General features: G+C 35.0%; 1 protein-coding gene across 8 annotated transcripts in view; it reads left to right on the top strand.

Annotated features, from left to right (window-relative positions):
• Window positions 1-19,385, top strand: part of Dmd (dystrophin) — a 2,486,572-nt gene that overhangs the window by 279,480 nt on the left and 2,187,707 nt on the right. Inside the window, exon 1 of one of the 8 annotated variants that reach the window (XM_087189974.1) lies at window positions 17,523-17,762. The exons of the other annotated variants lie outside the window; for them this stretch is intronic. Within the exon in view, the coding sequence (XP_087046100.1) occupies window positions 17,756-17,762 (7 nt within the window). The 5' untranslated portion in view covers window positions 17,523-17,755. Of the gene's footprint in view, window positions 1-17,522; window positions 17,763-19,385 lie in introns of those variants that run through there. 8 annotated transcript variants of the gene reach the window in all.

Here is a 19,385-nt window from a genome sequence, read left to right on the forward strand (position 1 = left end):
AGATCTGCTTGTATACAGGAGAGAGACTCTGAAGGCTGTGTAGAGGAGCCTGAGCCTTCAATTGACCAACTCGGGTTACAACCAGCCCTCAGGAATGAATTGAATTCATAAATCAAGTGTCCACTGTATTCTTCAATCCGTTTGCCTTACTTTTACTTCTTGCCTGAAATTGCTCACATTCAACTCACTACGTCCTTCATATTTCTCAACTCTGTAGTTCTCTATTGTTTTCTCCCTGCATCTCCCAACCAGGTTGACAGAGCTGACAGTTTCCTCTTTTATTGAACTATCTATGCTCTTAATTTCTATGATGGCACATTTCTATTTTTTTTCCTTGCTTTTTGACACTTATTTTCAATATCCTGATATCTCCATCCTTTTCCATCCAACCATGAATTTTTAGGGTTTCTCAGGAGGTCATTTTCCCAGATTCTTGTTTCATTGATCCCATGTCTTCCAGGCTATTTTGTTAACTATCAAGACTTTCAAGTCTTCCCACATATCTCTGTTCTTCTGAACATATTTGCTTGAATGTCTTCCAAAAGCTCAAACTCAACAGAAATAAACAACAAATCACAACCTTCTTTCTAACCTGATGCTTCCAGAAAATGTGCTAACATTCATTCAGTCATTCAAGTTGAAAATACAGAAGTAAGTGTTTACACATTTGCGTCATTGACTCTCTTCAAATTCTAATCAGTCATTGTTTTCTATCTGGTATCCTTTAAGGCTATCTCCGCAACTTCATTCCTATATTTTCTTTTTGCTAACAATATAGTCAAACTATATCGCCTGATATACTAAAATTGTCTTAACAAAACTGTATGTCTAGAATCATCTCTTATCCCATTTTAATCCATTTACAAGTACATTCAGGTTGGTATGTTTGTAATAAAATTAGATCATGCAAGTCATGTACTAAATGCCTTGCAGTGGCTTTCCAATATACATACAAGAAACTTCAGGATTCTTCATGTGGCTGAGAAGAAAGCCCCATCGTAATGGACCCTCTGCCTCTCTTGAGGCACTCCACCTGCTCTTCATGCTTCTCTCACCCTCACTCTTATAGTCCAGTCATGGAGAACCTTTTTCAGATTTTGAACAACTTCCTGGCTTATTCCTGCAACTTATACTATTCTCTGCCTGTATCCCTTAACCCATGTAATTACTACTTATCCTTTAGTTATACATTTAAAGTATTTTTGTAAGTTTAGTCCTATATGCATATACTTTTAAAAATGTTGTATCTAAAATGTTACAAAGTTTGTGAGAATGATACTATTCAAAATACCCAGAGTAAAATATAAGTTTAATAAATGTTTGAATGAATTAAAGGAGAGACAATTCATAGTATCATATATGTTTTGTACCATTGTAATAAAGTGGTGAAATATCATCTGGTTTTCTATAAAAACATTCTCTTTTAAACATTTTTTTTATAATAACTGCTATTTTTCCTGTGAAACCTTGCATTCATATATATATTGTGAGAAAACCATATATAAAAATATAACTAGATTTCTAAAGTCACTTTCTGTCAGTCAAATGATGATTAATTCATTTAATGACAGTAATACTGGATATAGTTTTGTTCATTTATTCATTTAACAAATATTTTGTGCCAATTGTGTGCCATTTTTAGTGTACCAGGGACACAGTGGTAAACAAGGCACACAATGGAACTTCCATTCTAGGCACTATAGTCTTTTGAGAGAGAAAATCATTTGGCCAACCAGTCAATAATTTGTTACCAGGTAGTGGAAAGCACTATAAAGAAAATGAAAATAGGCCAAAGAAAGACAGAATGATCAAGGTCAGGGATGCATTATTTTAAGCACAGAAATTCAGAAGGGGTTTCCTGAGGAGTTGATACTTAAAGAAACACTAGGAAGACAGAAATGAGCTTTGCCATATATGTTGAAGGATGTTCCTGATGTTGCACCCAGTGAGAGAGAACCAACCAGAGACCGATATTAAATCCACACAGGAGTTTATTACCGGCCGAGACCCGAGCTGAGCATGGGACTCGAGCCTTGACTGGGGGTTGACAAACATGTTTTATACACCTTTGAGACCAACAGTTTCTAGGCCCCCCTATGGGATAGAACTAGTAAAGCAAGCAAAAGGTACAGAAGCGGAACGTCCTGCTGTTAGACATTTGTAAAACAATAGTTGATTAATTGTTGTTTCTAAGAGACTCTCTAAGGGGAGGAGGTTTCTAAGCTTCCTCCTTCTGAGTTTATCTAAAGGGCAGGCAGGTAGGTCAAGTAGCAATATGGAGTCTGTCTTGCTAACAAGGGTCCTTCACCTGATAGGAAGAGAAAACTAATGAAAATATCCTCAGGGAGAATTAACTTGGCATATTTTAAAGAAAATAAGGACAAGTGAAGGAAAGGTATAGAGAGCAGTATGAAACAAGAGAAGAAAGAAGCAAGAAGTGGCATATTACTCAGCATCTTTCAAACTATAATACGGGCTTTTCTTCTAAATGCGTTCAGGAGCCAATGAAAAGATGTGTGCCTGTGGGTGTGAGTTCAGAATACCCATTTGGCTAACTTAGACTAGGATGTGAGGTGCACTGTTAAAATCAAGTAATGAAACCAAGATTTTCTAACTTTTCTTGGTTAAACTATGATTTCACAGAGGTACTAGTTTCTACAAGTTGAGTGATCTTTAAGTTTTGATCATCTTAATACATTTAACATGCATTTGAAAAAAATCTTTGGGGGAATACATTTTACATTTCCAGTTTTATTGTCATGTGGATTCAATTCAATGTTCATCAGACATCTCTTCCCTCCTCAATTGCTGATTGGATTTGATATGATATTTTTGCTGTGAAATTAAGACAACTTATAAAATCAATTTTTAAATCTTTAATCATTCTTTAACACAGGAGGCTTATTCCAAATTTTTCTGTAACTTAGAATCATATAGCAATAAGCTGATACTGATCAGAAACTTGGATTTTATGCAGCTGATCACTTTGTAACCAGCATATTTTTTTTACTGACTTAGATGTTTACAATAAATAAAGTTATATATGTCAACTTGGACAACACACTCCTCTGTTATTGGGCATTAATCAGTTCCCACACTATTCAATGATGGCATGATGAACTAAAAGTAATAGATGGTAAGAAAACTTATCTTCTTGAAATATTTAAAGTTACTACAGCCGTCCCACCACTCCCAGCCCAGAGGAAGGGGTTTCTGAGTCCCTGTGCCACTGCTCCCAGCCCAGAGGAAGGGGCTTCCCAGCTACCATCCATCCCACCACTCCCAGCCCATAGGAAAGGGCTTTTGGGCCACTGTCTGTTCCAGCACTCCAGGCCCAGAGGAAGGGGCTTGTGAGCCACTGTCCCACCTCTCCCAGCTCAGAGGAGGTGAGCCTCAGGGGCACCAACAACACAGAGGCCACTCCCCGCCCCTCACAAGGTCTAAAAGAGAGGACACGTAAATAAGTCTCAAAACCACACTTCCAGATCACCAACAGCAACCCCAAAGGGAAATGACATGGAACACTGATACTCAACCACCTGGACCCACTGAACTGGCAACAAAAGAGGATCTGGATAAAATGAAATCAGAAATAATTTCTCAAATAACAGCAGAGATTGAGCTCCTAGTGCAAGACATGATTAATAAATCTAGACAGGAGCTGAAGAACATGATGGAATCCCAACATAAGAAACAAATAGAATCCATAAAGCAGATGCAAATAGATTTCCAGGAGATCAAAAACTCCATTGAATGTCTACACAGCAGAATGAGCCAATGTGAGGACAGAATTTCAGATATAGAAGATGAGATTGCAATTAGTGACCAGGAAAAAAAAAATTGTTTCAAAATGTTAAGGGAACACAAGAAATCAATCCAGCAGCTGCTAGACGATGCAAAGAAGCACAACATAAGACTGATTGGAGTCAAAGAAGAAACAGGAGAGAGTGCAGATGACAAAAAAAGAACTCTTCACACAGAAGTAATGACAGAAAACTTCCCAAGCAGGGGAAATGAACTTAACATACACATAAGTGAGGCATATAGGACTCCAAATAGCCTTGATCAAAAAAATCTACACATAGGCATATAATTGTTAAGATTCCAGAAACCCAACAGAAGAACAAAGTTCTACAAGCAGTTAGAGAAAAGAAACAAATCACATACAAAGGGAAGCCCATCAGAATCACAGCAGAATTCTCAACACCATCAAGGCAACAAGAGCTTGGAGTGACTTCTTCCAAGCCCTAAAGGAAAACAGCCTCCAACCCAGATTGATGTACCCTGCAAAACTGACTTTCAAAATTGATGGTGAAATAAGATACTTACATGACAAAGATCCCTAGGAACTTCATGAATACCAAACCAGAACTCCAAAAAATTTTACACAATATCCTAGGAACAGAAACTGAGGATCACATCCCCAGGATGCAAAGCAGAATTAACCCATCTGGTGCAACAAGAAATTAAATGTAAAGGGGGAGAACCCAACAAAAAGAAAAAGGCATGACAATGATAAGTCAATATGTTTCAGTTATAACCATCAATGTTAATTGTCTCAGTTCACCAATCAAAAGAAATAGATAGGCAGAATGGATCAAGAAGCAAAATCCAACAATATGCTGCATACAAGAAACACAATTCAAAATGAAACTCATAGACTGAAAGTTAAAGGGTGGAAAACAATACTCCATGTGACAGGAACCCAAAAAAAAGCAGGAGTAGCTATCCTCTTTGCAGATCAAGTAGATATCAAACCAACACTGATTAAGAGAGACAAAGAAGGACAGTACATCCTTGTAAAGGGAACAATCCAAGAAGAAGAGATGACAATCATAAATTTCTATGCACCAAACACTAGTGTGCCCAACTATATAAAACAAATACTAATGGACATGAAAAGTCATATATGCACTAATACAATTGTAGTGGAGGATCACAACACTCCACTGCCACAAACAGATCAACTAGACAAAAATTAATTAATGAAATACTAGAACTCATTCAAGCTCTTGAACATTAAATGAACTTAACAGATGTTTACAGAGTGTTCCACCCCACAAAATCAGAATACGCATTTGTCTCAGCTGCACATGGGTCATTCTCCAAAACAGACCACAAACTCATGCATAGAACCTGTTTAAGTAAGTGCAAAGGAATTGAAGTTATCCCCTGTATATTATCAGACCATAGTGCGATGAAATTGGAGATGCATAGCAAAAGAAACACAAAAATTTCATAAACACGTTGAAAATGAACAACACACTTCTGAATAACCAGTGGGTCAAAGAGGAAATTGAAGAAGAAATCAGACAGTTCCTTCAATTAAATGACAATGAAAATACAACATATCAGAATCTATGGGACACAATGAAAGCAGTCTTATGAGGGAAATTCATAGCAGTGAATACGCATATTAGGAAAACAGAAAGAGCCCAATTAAACAACCTGATGCTGAACCGCAAGCTTCTAGAAAAAGGGGAGGACAAACCCAAAGCTCATACAAGGGAGGAAATTATAAAGATCAGAGGAGAAATCAGTGCAATAGAGACTAAGAGAATGATACAAAAAATCAATGAAGCCAAGAGTTGGTTCTTCAAAAGAATCATCAAAATTGACAAACCCTTAGCCAACATTATCAAAAAAAGGAAAAAAAAGGCCCAAATCCATGCAATTAGGAATGAAAAGGGTGAAATTACAACAGACCCAGCAGAAATCCAGAAGCTCACGAATACCTACTTCTGGAACCTATTCACCAATAAGATGAAAAACATAGAAGAAATGGACAGATTCCTAGATACATATGAATTACCAAAGTTGAATGAAGAAGACCTAAAAATTCTAAACCACCCAATATCAACCAATGAAATTAAAAATGTAATAAAAAACTTATCAACTAAGAAAAGCCCAGGCCCTGATGGCTTCACTGCTGAATTCTAAAACACATTTAGAGAGGAACTGCTGCCACTACTGTTTTAACTCTTCAATGAAATTGAAAGGGAAGCATTACTCCCAAATTCATTCCTGGAAGCAAGCATCACCTTGATCCCCAAAGCAGAGAAAGACCCAACCAAAAAGGAGAACTATAGGCCAATCTCACTAATGAAGATAGATGCAAAAATCCTTAATAAGATACTGGCAAATAGAATGCAGAAGATCATCAAGAAGATCATACACCCTGACCAAGTGGGATTCATCCCAGGGATGCAGGGATGATTCAATATACAAAAATCAATCAATGTAATACACTATATCAATAGAGCCAAGGACAAAAACCATATGATTATCTCCATAGATGCAGAAAAAGCATTTGACAAAATCCAACATTCATTTATGATAAAAACCCTACAAAAATTGGAATAGATGGTCTCTACCTCAAACTGATAAAAGCCACCTATGAAAAACCAGCAGCCAATATCATACTAAATGGTCAAAAACTGAAATCCTTCACCCTCAAATCAGGAACAAGACAAGGATGTCCACTATCACCACTCTTGTTCAATATAGTTCTGGAAACATTAGCCATGGCAATTAGACAAGAGAAAGAAATAAAAGGAATAAAGATAGGAAATGAAGAAATCAAATTGTCATTATTTGCAAATGACATAATACTCTATATAGAATACCCCAAAAATTCCACCAAAAGTCTTCTAGACTTAATAACCAAATTCAGTCAAGTAGCTGGATACAAGATCAACACACAAAAATCAATAGCTTTCCTCTACATGAATGCCAGACTCACTGAGAGAGAAATAGGGCAAATAATTCCTTTCACAATAGCATCCAAAAAGCTGAAATACCTAGGAATCAACCTAATGAAAGAAATCAAAGACCTCTTCTCTGAAAACTATAGCACTCTGAAAAGAGGGATTGAAGATGATATCAGAAAATGAACAGACATCCCCTGCTCCTGGGTAGGAAGGATTAATAAAGTGAAAATGGTCATACTTCCAAAACTGCTATATAGATTCAATGCAATTCCAATTGCAATCCCAGCAGCATACTTCACGGACATTGAGAAAACAATCCAAAAATTCATTTGGAACAAGAAGAGACCCAGAATAGCAAAAGCAATTCTAGGTAACAGAGACATGGGAGGTAGTATCACAATCCCCAACCTGCAACTATATTACAGAGCTACTGTATTAAAAACAGCATGGTACTGGCAAAGAGACAGACTTGAGGACCAGGGGAACAGATTAGAAGATGCAGAAACAATGCCAGACACGCTCAGCCAACTCATCCTCTATAAAGGAGCCAAAGACCCTCTCTGTAGGAAAGATAGCCTCTTCGATAAATGGTGCTGGAAAAATTGGACTTCAACTTGCCAAAGATTAAAACTCAACCTATATCTCTAGCCATGCACTAAACTAAAATCAAAATGGATTAAAAATCTAAATATTAAGATTGAAACTCTGAACCGGCTGGAACAGAGGTTAGGTAGAACTCTTGAAGACATGGGTGTAGGAAAAGATTTTATGAACAAAACTTCAGTTGCCTGTGAACTAGCACAAACAATCAACAAGTGGGATCTCTTCTTATTAAAAAGCTTCTGCACAGCAAGAGAAACCACCAGCAGTGTGAAGAGATAACCCACAATGTGGGAAAAAACCTTCACCTGCTCTTCTTCAGACAAAGGTCTACTATCTGGAATCTATAAAGACCTTAAAAAAATCAGACCTTCCAAATTTAAAGACCCAATCCAAAAATGAGCATCTGAAATGAACAGACATTTCTCACACAAAGAAGTAGACATGGCAAATAAACATATGAAAAAATGTTCAACATCACTGGTCATTCAAGAGATGCAAATGGAAACAACTCTGAGATTCCACCTCACTCCAGAAAGAATGGCTGCTATCATGAAATCAACCAATAACAAATGCTGGCGGGGGTGTGGGGAGAAAGGAACCCTTCTCCTCTGCTGGTGGGATTGCAGACTGGTGCAACCACTGTGGAAATCAGTATGGAGATACCTCAAAGAACTAGAACTGAAAGTCCCATTTGACCCTGCTATTCCACTGCTGGGTATCTTCCCCGAAGAATTAAAAGAATCATACCACAGTGATATATGTGAACCCATGTTCATAGCAGCACAATTTTTAATAGCCAAAACTTGGAAACAGCCCAAATGCCCATCAACTGGAGACTGGATAAAGAACATGTGTTTTTTTTATAAAATGGAGTATTACTCACCCATAAAAAATGAGAAGCTAGAGACATTTATAGCTAAATGGATGCACATTGAGGTGATATTCTTAAGTGAAATAAATAGGACCACATGTATAAATACCAAATAGTTTCTCTGGTGTGAGAAACTGAAAGTTTAAATAAGGACTAAAATATATAATAAGTAATGTAAAATAGGAAGAAAAGGGACAAAGGGGAAGGAAGTGGGAGGGTTTGGGGAAAGGAAAGAAGGGAATGGAATTAATATGAGAAAATGGAAAAATGGAAACAAAATCTTTGTAAATAGGGAGGGATGTAAGTGTTGAAGGGAGTGCTGGGCAAGGGTGAAAAATAAGAACCAAGAGAGACTATGTAAAGGTGCAAATTTCCAATGATGAATGTCATTATATTGTATACCTAAAATGTACCAATGATTAGAATGAATAATCAATAATGCAAAATAGGAAGAAAAGGTCCAAAGGGGCAGGGGTAGTGGGAGGGGCAGGGGAAGGAAAAGAAGGGAAAGGAAAAAATGATGAGAAATGGAAAAAATGGAAATAAATTCGTTTCAAATAGGGAAGGGTGGAGGGGGTGAAGGGAGAGCTAGGAATGGGGAAAAAATAAGAACCAAAATGCATTATGTAAAGGTACAAGTTCCCAATGAGAAATGTAAATGTGTTGTATTCCTAAAATGTACCAATAAAACAATTTAAAAAAATAAAGTTACTATGTACAATTGTCAGAATTATTTAGGACATACATTCTTCACATATGAAATTTTATAGAGTAACTTTTATTTAAGGAAGTGAGAGTGTTATATTTTAACTCCTTAAATCATTACAAATGCTCCAAAATTGGTAATTTTAAAAATACTGTTACTGAACTATAACTGACATGTAATGAACTGTCTACACTTAAAATGTACAACTTGATGCATTGTGATATCTGCATGTGTATCCATAAACTACAGCAATGATAATAGATATATACACCATCCAACAAGTTTCTTTGTGACTCTTTGTAACCACCCTTCTTGTTCATCACCCCTACATTCTCTGGGCAATTAATAATCTAGGATTTATTTGTATATTGTAGTGGCTTGTGTAGGTGAAATCCTACAGTACAAAGGACAACATGTACTTTTCTTGTCTGGTTTCTTGCAGTTCGAAAAATTATTTTACAATTCATGTGGATGCATCCATTAATTTCTCAGTCCTTTGCATGGCAAAGTACTATTCCATTATTTACTTAGTCAGAGAATGATTAAAAGATGACTTATATATAGTTCAGAGTTATTGCAAATATAGCTGCTACGAATATTCTTGAAGTTTTGTTGGTGGCCATATGCTTTCTTTTTTATAAATAAATATGGCCAGAAAATTTAATTCCTTTCAAAATGGAAAGTGTGGCTTTTATAGGATATATATATTTTAAGCATTTTAAGATACTGCCATGTTTCAGAGTAGTTTTTACCATTTTTATTTCCATTAGTAGTGTATGAGAACCACATTTGTAAAAACCATTAATAGTTTGCATATATTTTCAAAATGTCATTTCTCATGGTCATTTAATATCTAGCTCTCTCACGAATAGCTTCCAACAGTTATTAAAAGTTTAATAGATGTTAGCCATTGGAGTAGGTATTTTATAATCTTCATCTTAATTTTATTTTCATAGCAAGAAGGTAAAAGAGCAAAGAGGAGTAAACTGAAGTTAAGTAACTTGCCATAGAGCACATCAATTATAATTCATGTTTCTGTAATTTGAACCCAGGTTCTGTGGTTACGGTGGTGATGCTATTAAACCCTGTGGCATATTCTCCCACTTTCTAGGACAGGGTGTCAAACATGGGTCTCTTTTATACTTGGCAAAAATAAAGCCCTTACACTATAGGGCCTTTGAAATCTAGTAAAGCTTATCTGAATTACATTTAAACATGCAATAAAAAACACTTAGGATGATAGCAGAAACTAGATATGTTGAAAAACAGTTTTATAAATATTTAAAGTGTATGATATCATAATATACATACTTATGAGCACATTAAATAACAAAATATATCAGTGGGGTTAATAACACTTGTCTGGAGGTGGTGAAATCATGGCACACATGCTGCAGCTGGCTATTTGTTACCATTGAAAGCTATAAAAGGTTCACCATCACTGACCGATAATGTTAACTAGCAATGAATATAAAAATATTTTCAGTAAAGGAGGCATCTATAAAATGACAGGAAATACTTATTTTTATTAGCAACAAAAATCATAGGTCCTTCTAATACTGTTATTACTAATATACTACAAGCATAAGTGAAAATCACACTACACTTGAATTAGACATTAATGAAAATGAAGTGTGATGTTTCTCATATTTCTGTTAACATACATTCTATCCATGAATGCTTGTATGTGTGCTTAGAAAACTTGCTCTAGACCATAATCTCATGAAAAATAAAAGGATGCATGTTAATTTTGACCATCACCGGTGCTTAGCATAGTGAATCATGTAAAGCAAGTTCTACAGGATGTGTGAATTAATAGAATAGAGATTTTAAGTAGTGCACTAGGACTAGGACATGATAACCATGATTTCTAGTATAAAGAACTAATACTGAGCTGGATGTGGTGGTGCTTGTCTGTAATCCCAAAATTCAGGAGGCTGAGAAAGGAGGATCATGATGAATTTGAGGCTAGCCTGGGCCACATAGTGAGTTCAAGGCCAGCCTGAACTACATAGCAAGAACCTATTCACAAAAATGAATGAATATTACAGTAGGAAATACATTTAAACCAATAAAATTGGACAGTCTTTGGCATTTTAATTTTGCCTTAGTTGTCCCATTTGCAAGATACATTTATAATAATAGATCCTCCTTATAGGTTCAATGTAAAATTTGAATGAATATTTATATACTAGATATAGGTAGATAAGTGCATGGAGATACACAGACTCATGAACACATTCATGATGTAAAAGTTTGTGCAAGTCTTTGTGTGTTGTGTACATGTACATGATCCTACAACAATGTGTATCTGAATTATGCGTATTTATTATTTTACAAAGATAAAGGAAACCCAAGGATCTATAAAATTACATAGAAGGAGTATATAATTTTATCAAGGAGATAAAAGATGCCTCCCACAGAAAATTATGTTTTAAGAGTATCCCTGAAAAATGGGTGGGTTATTGAGAATCAAAAACAAGGGACAGCTGCAGGGCAGAAGGTAGTGTGAGGATATACTCAAAGTTCTGAAAGAATAAAAAAACTCGCCACCAAAAATATTATGTCCAGCATACATGTCCTTTAAACGTTAGCTTTTTTTCCCCTCAATACCAGAGATTGAACTCAGGACCTTGCACTTGCAGGTTAGGCATAGTGCCACTGAGCTAACTCCCTGAGCAGTTCACATGTACTTTAAATGAAGTAAGATAAGGGCCCGGGAGTTAGCTCAGTGGCACCATGCCTTCCTTGCAAGCCCGAGGTACTGAGTTTGATCCCTGGTACAAAAAAAAAAAGTAGTGTAAAAACTTTCTTAGAATGAAATTTCAGTGAATTTTCATCATTAGATAACGCATTACAAGAAATACTAAAGGGAGTTCAAGTTAAAGGACATCAAACAGCAGCAATAGAGCTTATGAAAATATGAAAGTCATTGGTAAAGGTAAATACATAAACACAAACCTAATACTGTACTATTATAACACTGGGGTACAAATTGTTTTTCATTGTAATACAAAAGTACTAAATTACATTAGTGGCTATGCAGAATAAATAGATGTAAACTGTGATATCAGTAGCCTAAAATACCATTAAGATAGAATGAAGGGAGAGACAAGTCTAGAGTTCTAAATGATGAACTCAAAAGATATGGTTATAAGATGTCTAATGTAAATTGCCCAAAGAAAGTACCTAAAAAATCACACAAAAGAAAAAATATAGCTTATCAGTACAAGACAAGGGGCATATAAAGGAAGACAGCAAGATAGGAAGCTAGAGGAAAAAAAGAACTAAAAGACAAACTGAAAACAATTGACAACATGGCAATTTCCTATTAATCACTTTAAATTTAATGGACTAACCCCCCCAAAATATGAAATATATCTACATGGATTTTTAAAAAGATACAAGGATATTATGTCTTAAAAATCTCACTTTAGATTCATGGCTGAAAGTGAATGGATGGAAAAAGATGTCTCATGCAAGTATTCACCAAATGAAAGCAAAATAGCCATACTCACACCACACCAAATAGAGAACAAGACAACTGTTCTAAATGCAAATGATGTCACAGTATAATGATAAAGGGATCAATTAAATAGATATAATTTAAGATATATACATCTAGCCTCAGAGAACCTAAGTATAAAAAGCAAATATTAATAGATATAAAAGGAGAAAGAGGTAGCAATAGAGTAATAGTGGAAGTCTTTACTGTCTAACTGCCCAAGCCTCAGTAAAAACAAAAAATCCAAACATAAATTTATTTTTAAAGTTATTGTTTATTAATACATGTTTGCAGAACATAATGTTTACATTCTTTGTGTGGGGTTGTTACATTTACATAACACACCTTAATTCCTCTTTGCATCCCCTTTCCCTTCCGTTCCAAACCTCCCTCCGTCTCTTCATCCACTTCCCATTTTAGAGAGTTCTATTTCTGTACTTTCTAATATCTATCTTTTTATGTTCTTTATTTATCATTTAGGTATCTCATATAAAAGAATCCATGCTATATTTAAGCATGTCTGTCTGATTTACTTCATTTAAGCTTCTGGTTTCAAGGTGCATCAATTTCCTACAAATGACTCACATTCATCCTTCTTTATGGAAGAGTAGTACTCTTTTGTGTTTAAATACCACATTTCCTTTATCCATTCATGTGTTGATGGGCATACAAGCTGTTTCCAAGATTTAGCTATTGTGAATTGTGCTGCTATAAACATGGGTATGCAGGTGTTGCTGTTATATGATTCCTTTAACACTTTTAGGAAGATACATAGAAGGGGAATAGCTAGGTCAAAGAAACAGTGGACTTGAGCAAAACTGTAAAATATGTAGACCCTTACAGAAACACAGAACATTACATTCAACAGTAGGAGATCTTCTCAAGCACACAATGAACATTCTGCACAATACATCAGATATTAAGTTACAAAACAAATCTTAAGAATACAAAACTCATACAAAGCATCTTTTTGACCACAATATAATAACACCAGAAGTTCATAAGAGCAATAAAATGGGAACACTGAGTAATACATGGAAACTAAACAACACATTCTTCTACAACTGTTGAGTCAATAAGATTAATAGAGAATTCTTAAAATAACTTGAGACAAAAAGTCAAGACCTAACACAAATGCCCATCAACTGGAGACTGGATAAAGAAAATGTGGTTTTTTTAATAAAATGGAGTACTACTCAGCCATAAAAAATGAGAAATTAGAGACATTTATAGCTAAGTGGATGCACATTGAGGTGATACTCTTAAGTGAAATAAATAGGACACACATGTATAAATACCAAATAGTTTCTCTGGTGTGAGAAACTGAAAGTGTAAATAAGGACTGAATGTATAATAGGTAATGTGAAATAGGAAGAAAAGGGTCAAAGGGGAAGGAAGTGGGAGGTCTAGGGGAAAGGATAGAAGGGAATGGGATTAATAGGAGAAAATGGAAAAATAGGAACAAAATCTTTGTAAATAGGTAGGAATGGAGGGGTCGAAGGGAGGGCTGGGCAAGCGTGAAAAATAAGAACCAAGAGAGACTACGTAAAGGTGCAAATTTCCAATGATGAATGTCATTATATTGTATACCTAAAATGTACCAATGATTAGAATGAATAATCAATAATGTGAAATAGGAAGAAAAGGTCCAAATGGGTAGGGGTAGTGGGAGGGGCAGGGGAAAGGAAAGAAGGGAAAGGAAAAATGCTGAGAAATGGAAAAAATGGAAATAAAGTCTTTGTAAATGGGGAAGGGTGGAGGGGGTGAAGGGAGAGCTAGGAATGTGGAAAAAATAAGAACCAAGATGCATCATGTAAAGGTACAATTCCCAATGAGAAATGTAATTGTGTTATATACCTACAATATACCAATAAAAGAATTTAATAAAATTTTTTTTAAAAAGACCTAACAAAGCTTATAGGATTCCGGAAAAATAGTACTGAAAAGGAAGTTTATAGATATAAGCACCTGCAATAAAAAAGAAGACAAATCTCAAAAACACAGCTTTATACTTCAAAAAACTAGAAAAGTTTTTTTAAAAAAATAAGCCCAAAGTTACTAGAAGAAAAGAAATAATGAGTAGTGGGGCCCAAATAAATCAAAATAGAGACTAGAATGGCAATTTAAAACATCAACAAAACTGACCCTTATGTTTTTAGATGAACTAGAGAAAGACTGAGTTAAGCCTGAAACAGAACCAGAAATAAAAGAGAAAAAATTTCAAAACATACTTCAGGAATTTAAAAATGTATCATAAGGAACTATTATGAAAAACTATATGATATGCCAAAAAATGACTAACCTGGAAATGGATAAATTCCTGGATACCTATAGTTTACCAATAAAGAATCAAGTGGACATAGAAAACCTGAACTAAACAATAGTAAAGACATTGAAGCAGTACTCAAAAACCTCTCAACAAAGAAAAGCCCAGGAGCAGATGGTTTCACAGGTGAATTCCACCAAGCATTGAAAGAAGTACTACCAATCGTTTATAAAATCTTCCAACAAGTAGAAGGAACACTTCCAAACTCATTTAATGATACCAGAATCATCTCAATGCCAAAGCCAAACAAAGGGACCACAAGAAAAATACAAACTAGCATCTCTGCTGAGAGTAGATGCAAAAATTCTCAATAAAATATTAGCAAACTGAACCCAGCAGGACATCAAGAAGATTATATATTCTGGCCAAGTAGGATTTATTCCTGGGATGCAAGATTGTCACACCATATGTAAATCATTCAGTGTGACATGCCACATTAATATGAAAGATAAAATCCATGTTATCTTAATAAATTCAAAAAAGTAATTTGCTACATTTCAACATCCATTCATGATAAATACACCTCTCAACAAAATAGGGGGAGCAAATGTCCACATACATAGTAGGGAACACTTATGAAAAGCCCCAAGTTAACATTATAATCGGTGTGAAATAACTGAAAGTTTTTCTTGTAAAATGTAGTGAAAGGGAAAGATTTCCTAAGCTTATCATTTCTAGTCAACATAGCACTGGAAATCCTATTCAGACCAATTAGGCAAAAGAATGAAGTAAAAGACACTCAAAATGGAAGTAAGAATTAAAACTATTTTCCTGCTTCCCAATATTTATGAGAAAGAGCATAAGGGAGGGGGGTGAGGGAAGAGAAAAAAGAGAGTAGACGGGAAAAAATGGAAGCAAAGCATTTGTAAGTAAGGAGGAGAAGAAAGGTTAAAGGGAGGGAGGTGAGTGGGGAAAAAAGAATCAAAATATATTATGTAGAGGTACAAATTCCCTATAATGAATGTAATCATGTATATCAAATGTGTACCAATAAAATTAATAATAAAGAAGTCTGTTTGCAACTGACTTGATCCTATATGTACAAAACCCTCAAGATTCCATAAAAATTGTTAGAACTAATAAATTGAGTAAAGTTGCAAGAAACAAAATCAACATACAAAAATCAATACCATTTCTTTATGTCAACACTGAAGTATTAGAAAAGGAAATGAAAAAAATCCCATTTATAATAGCAATAAAAGAAATAAAGTAGTACATAGATATAAGTGTATCCAAGGAGGTTAAATATGTATACAGTGAAAACTATAAAATACTGATGCAAGAAATAAGAGATGCAAATAGACAACTTTTTCATGTGCATGTATTCAAAGATTTAAATTTAAAATGACTAAAGGGTTCAAAGCCTTCTACAGATATAATACAGTTTCGATGACATTTATTACAGAAAAGGGAAAACAATTGTAAACTGTGATTGGAACCTCAAAAGACCCAACTCAAGCAATCTTGAAAACAAAGTTGGAGTAAGCATGCTTCCTGATTTCAAATAGTATGACAATGTTTGAATTATCTTTAAGAATGACATATAATAAACATTGGTGTGTCCAGACAGACTCCATTTGTCTCTCATTTACTTCTAGAACTTATAAACTAAACATAATGAAGTATGAGTTACTAATTTCTGTGTATGTTCTGTTATTGCTGTGTAGGGATTTGGTTTGTAACATAAAAATTAAAATGGTGGTAGAATAGATGAAGTATATCCATGTGTGCATGCATAAATGCAGCCCTTTGAGAAACACTATTTCAGAATAGTCTTATTGGCAAGTTTCACATATACTAAGTGAAATATTTTTACAGTCTCATAATGTAGCTATTTAACCAGTTACTTACTTTTTATGCCGAGGGAGGATAGCTCCCCTGCCAAACTGAATATCCAATAGATGTTTGAGAGGAAATGAAAGATTTGATCAATTCTCCCGTTTAAGCATTTTTTTTCTCATGGAAACACTTAAACTTTATAAAGTTATAAAACTTTGATATAATTTTAGACTGTAAATATTAGTCTCCCAAAAGAAACATAGACTTTCAAATTTTAGGTGATATTAATAATATATAGAGTGATGGCAATTACATTTTTAAAAACACAAATTTATGAGTAGTATTTTTAAATACAATATTCATTTTCTTGAAGTAGCACTTATTTAGTTGGTAAAAGAGTTGTGTAAGAGCATCAGCTAATCTGATTTCTTACTTTGTGAAGAGAACACACTTTTCAAGTCAAACATTAAGTATTAAGTCCACCCTTGAGAGAAATACGCAGACTAACAGACTTTAAATGTCTCCATTGTGAAAAACAGAACAAATGTTTCTGAAAAATCTTTTTATTTAAAAATTTCCCATAGAATCACAAGGGACAAATTCCATTTGAGAAAATATGTGCTATATTTTATAATAAAGCAAAAACGGAGATGTAGAGCTAAGCACTCGACCTTCTGATTTCAAAAGTACAATGAGAAGAGAGAGTTTTTAGTCTAAAAGGACTAGGAAAATAAGTTAAAATTAGCCAGAATCTCAATGTGAATAAGATGCTGTGTGGCAAGGAACTCTACATCTTACAGAGTTAAGAAAAGAATCTAATCCAAGGGCTTTGCATTTGTACAGAGGAGCGAGTTGAGTCGACACTGAAAGAGATTTGCAGATCCACTGTTTTTTAGGCAGGAAGAATGCTCGTTAAACGCTGAACGCGGCTGTGGCTCATGTGTTTGCTCCGAGGTGTAGGTTTTGTTCGTCTGACGTGTCAGATAGTCAGAGTGGTTACCACACCGACGTTGTAGCAGCTGCATAATAAATGACTGAGAGAATCATGTTAGGCATGCCCACCTAACCTAACTTGAATCATGCGAAAGGGGAGCTGTTGGAATTTAAATAGACTTTCTAGTTCCCAGCAGTCGGCAGTAATAGAATGCTTTCAGGAAGATGACAGAATCAGGGGAAAGATGCTGTTGTGCCCTATCTTGATTTGTTACAGCAGCCAACTTATTGGCATGATGGAGTGACAGGAAAAACAGCTGGCATGGAAGGTAGGATTATTAAAGCTATTACATCATTATGAATACAATTAGAAGCTGACCATGACAAAGCATATGTTTGAACAAGCAGCTGTTGGTAGCTGGGGTTTGTTGCCGAGCTCTTCAAACTCTGCAAACAGTGTTGCTTTTACAGGAATGGATTTTAAAATTACCTTGTGCTGCGTTAGATTTGGGGGGAGGGTGCTTGCCTCTAACCTCAGGGAAACACTTCTGGGATAGAAATCAGTGTTTGGAGATTTTAGGATAAAGTATTTTTCAAGAGTGTAGGTTTCTCCAGGAAGAAGAAGAGAGAGGGGAAAATCTATGGAGAAATCTACCCCAGCTCAGTTATATATAATTTACTTTCAAGGACTGATTGATATATTGGCATACTCAGGCACTGAAAGAAATGAGTATCTATACGATGTTTGCATAGGTTGGAAATTGTTCTACTTGGTTTCTATTTTTTAAGGAGTTTGACCGTCAGTCATTTCTCCTTATCAATTTCGAGCTTTTGACATTTATTCAGTCATTCTGCATTATATGAAGAAAATATATCAATATCTCCTGCAGAGTTTTTCAACAACTCTAGCATCTGTTTCAGCTATTGAACTGTATTCACGTTTTGCCAAGTTGATGTCGACCCAGCTGGTCTATCATTTCTCGCTTGATTACTGCTCTTAATTTCTCTGTATCAGCTTGTTTCAGACAGGGCTTTGAAAGCTGTTAATGAAAAATAACAAAAAATGAAAAATTATTGAAAATTGGATCACTTATTTATTTGGAACATTAATAAGTTTTGTCTTACATTCTTTCTTGACTGTGTACAATTTTTAGAACCCTTTTTAGTTTTGTAATATTTCTTTAATCACTGAATTATACTTCTAAGTACTTTTAAACAAATGGAGTGTGAGCATGGACTGTATTTGGCTCCAAAACTAAAGTTTTGGGAGAAAAGGAGAAATTTAAGCTTTTTATAGAAACTATGGATCGTTTCTATATACTATCTTCATACGCTGTGAAGAGGATCTGTTAGTGAGGGTATATTGGACCGAACATAGTGAAATAATTTTTATCACCACTAGGGAAACAAGAAAATAAAACATTCAAAGCAGTTTTTAACAAGTGACTGCTTAAAACAGATGTCAAATAATATGGAAATAGATTTTCCTGAGTATGAAGAGCATGCTTATTAACCATACCATAGAATATTCACCTCTCTACCCCTTCTCCCCAGTAGCCCTGGTAGTTAAATTATCCAAGTTAATAGGCTATTATATATGAACATCTAATGTGACCTTTCAGTGTACAGAGTGCTGCTCATATATGCTGTGCCTTTTCTGTACTCACTGTAATATCCCAGTCAGTCTGGTTGAGGAACACTACTGGCTGTTATGTAAGTTTTTTCTGAATGTTAGTCCATGTTTTTCAATTACGTAGTCCTTTTAGAATTAAAACAACATATATTTAAATATCAGTGAATGAGTTAGAAATTGGTTGGCTAATTATATTGTTTGTCTTCATTGAAATTAATTGCTAACATATATTTTGAAAAATAGTAAAGGATTTAAATGGGTACTTTTTAACCTTGAGGCATGCCTGACTGTGGTTGAAACATCATTCTTGATTCCTACA

The sequence above is a fragment of the Heterocephalus glaber genome, unplaced genomic scaffold, assembly GCF_053883595.1.
Source record: "Heterocephalus glaber isolate CG9 unplaced genomic scaffold, H.glaber_assembly_v1.0 deba00001547, whole genome shotgun sequence".
Lineage (NCBI taxonomy): Eukaryota > Metazoa > Chordata > Mammalia > Rodentia > Bathyergidae > Heterocephalus > Heterocephalus glaber.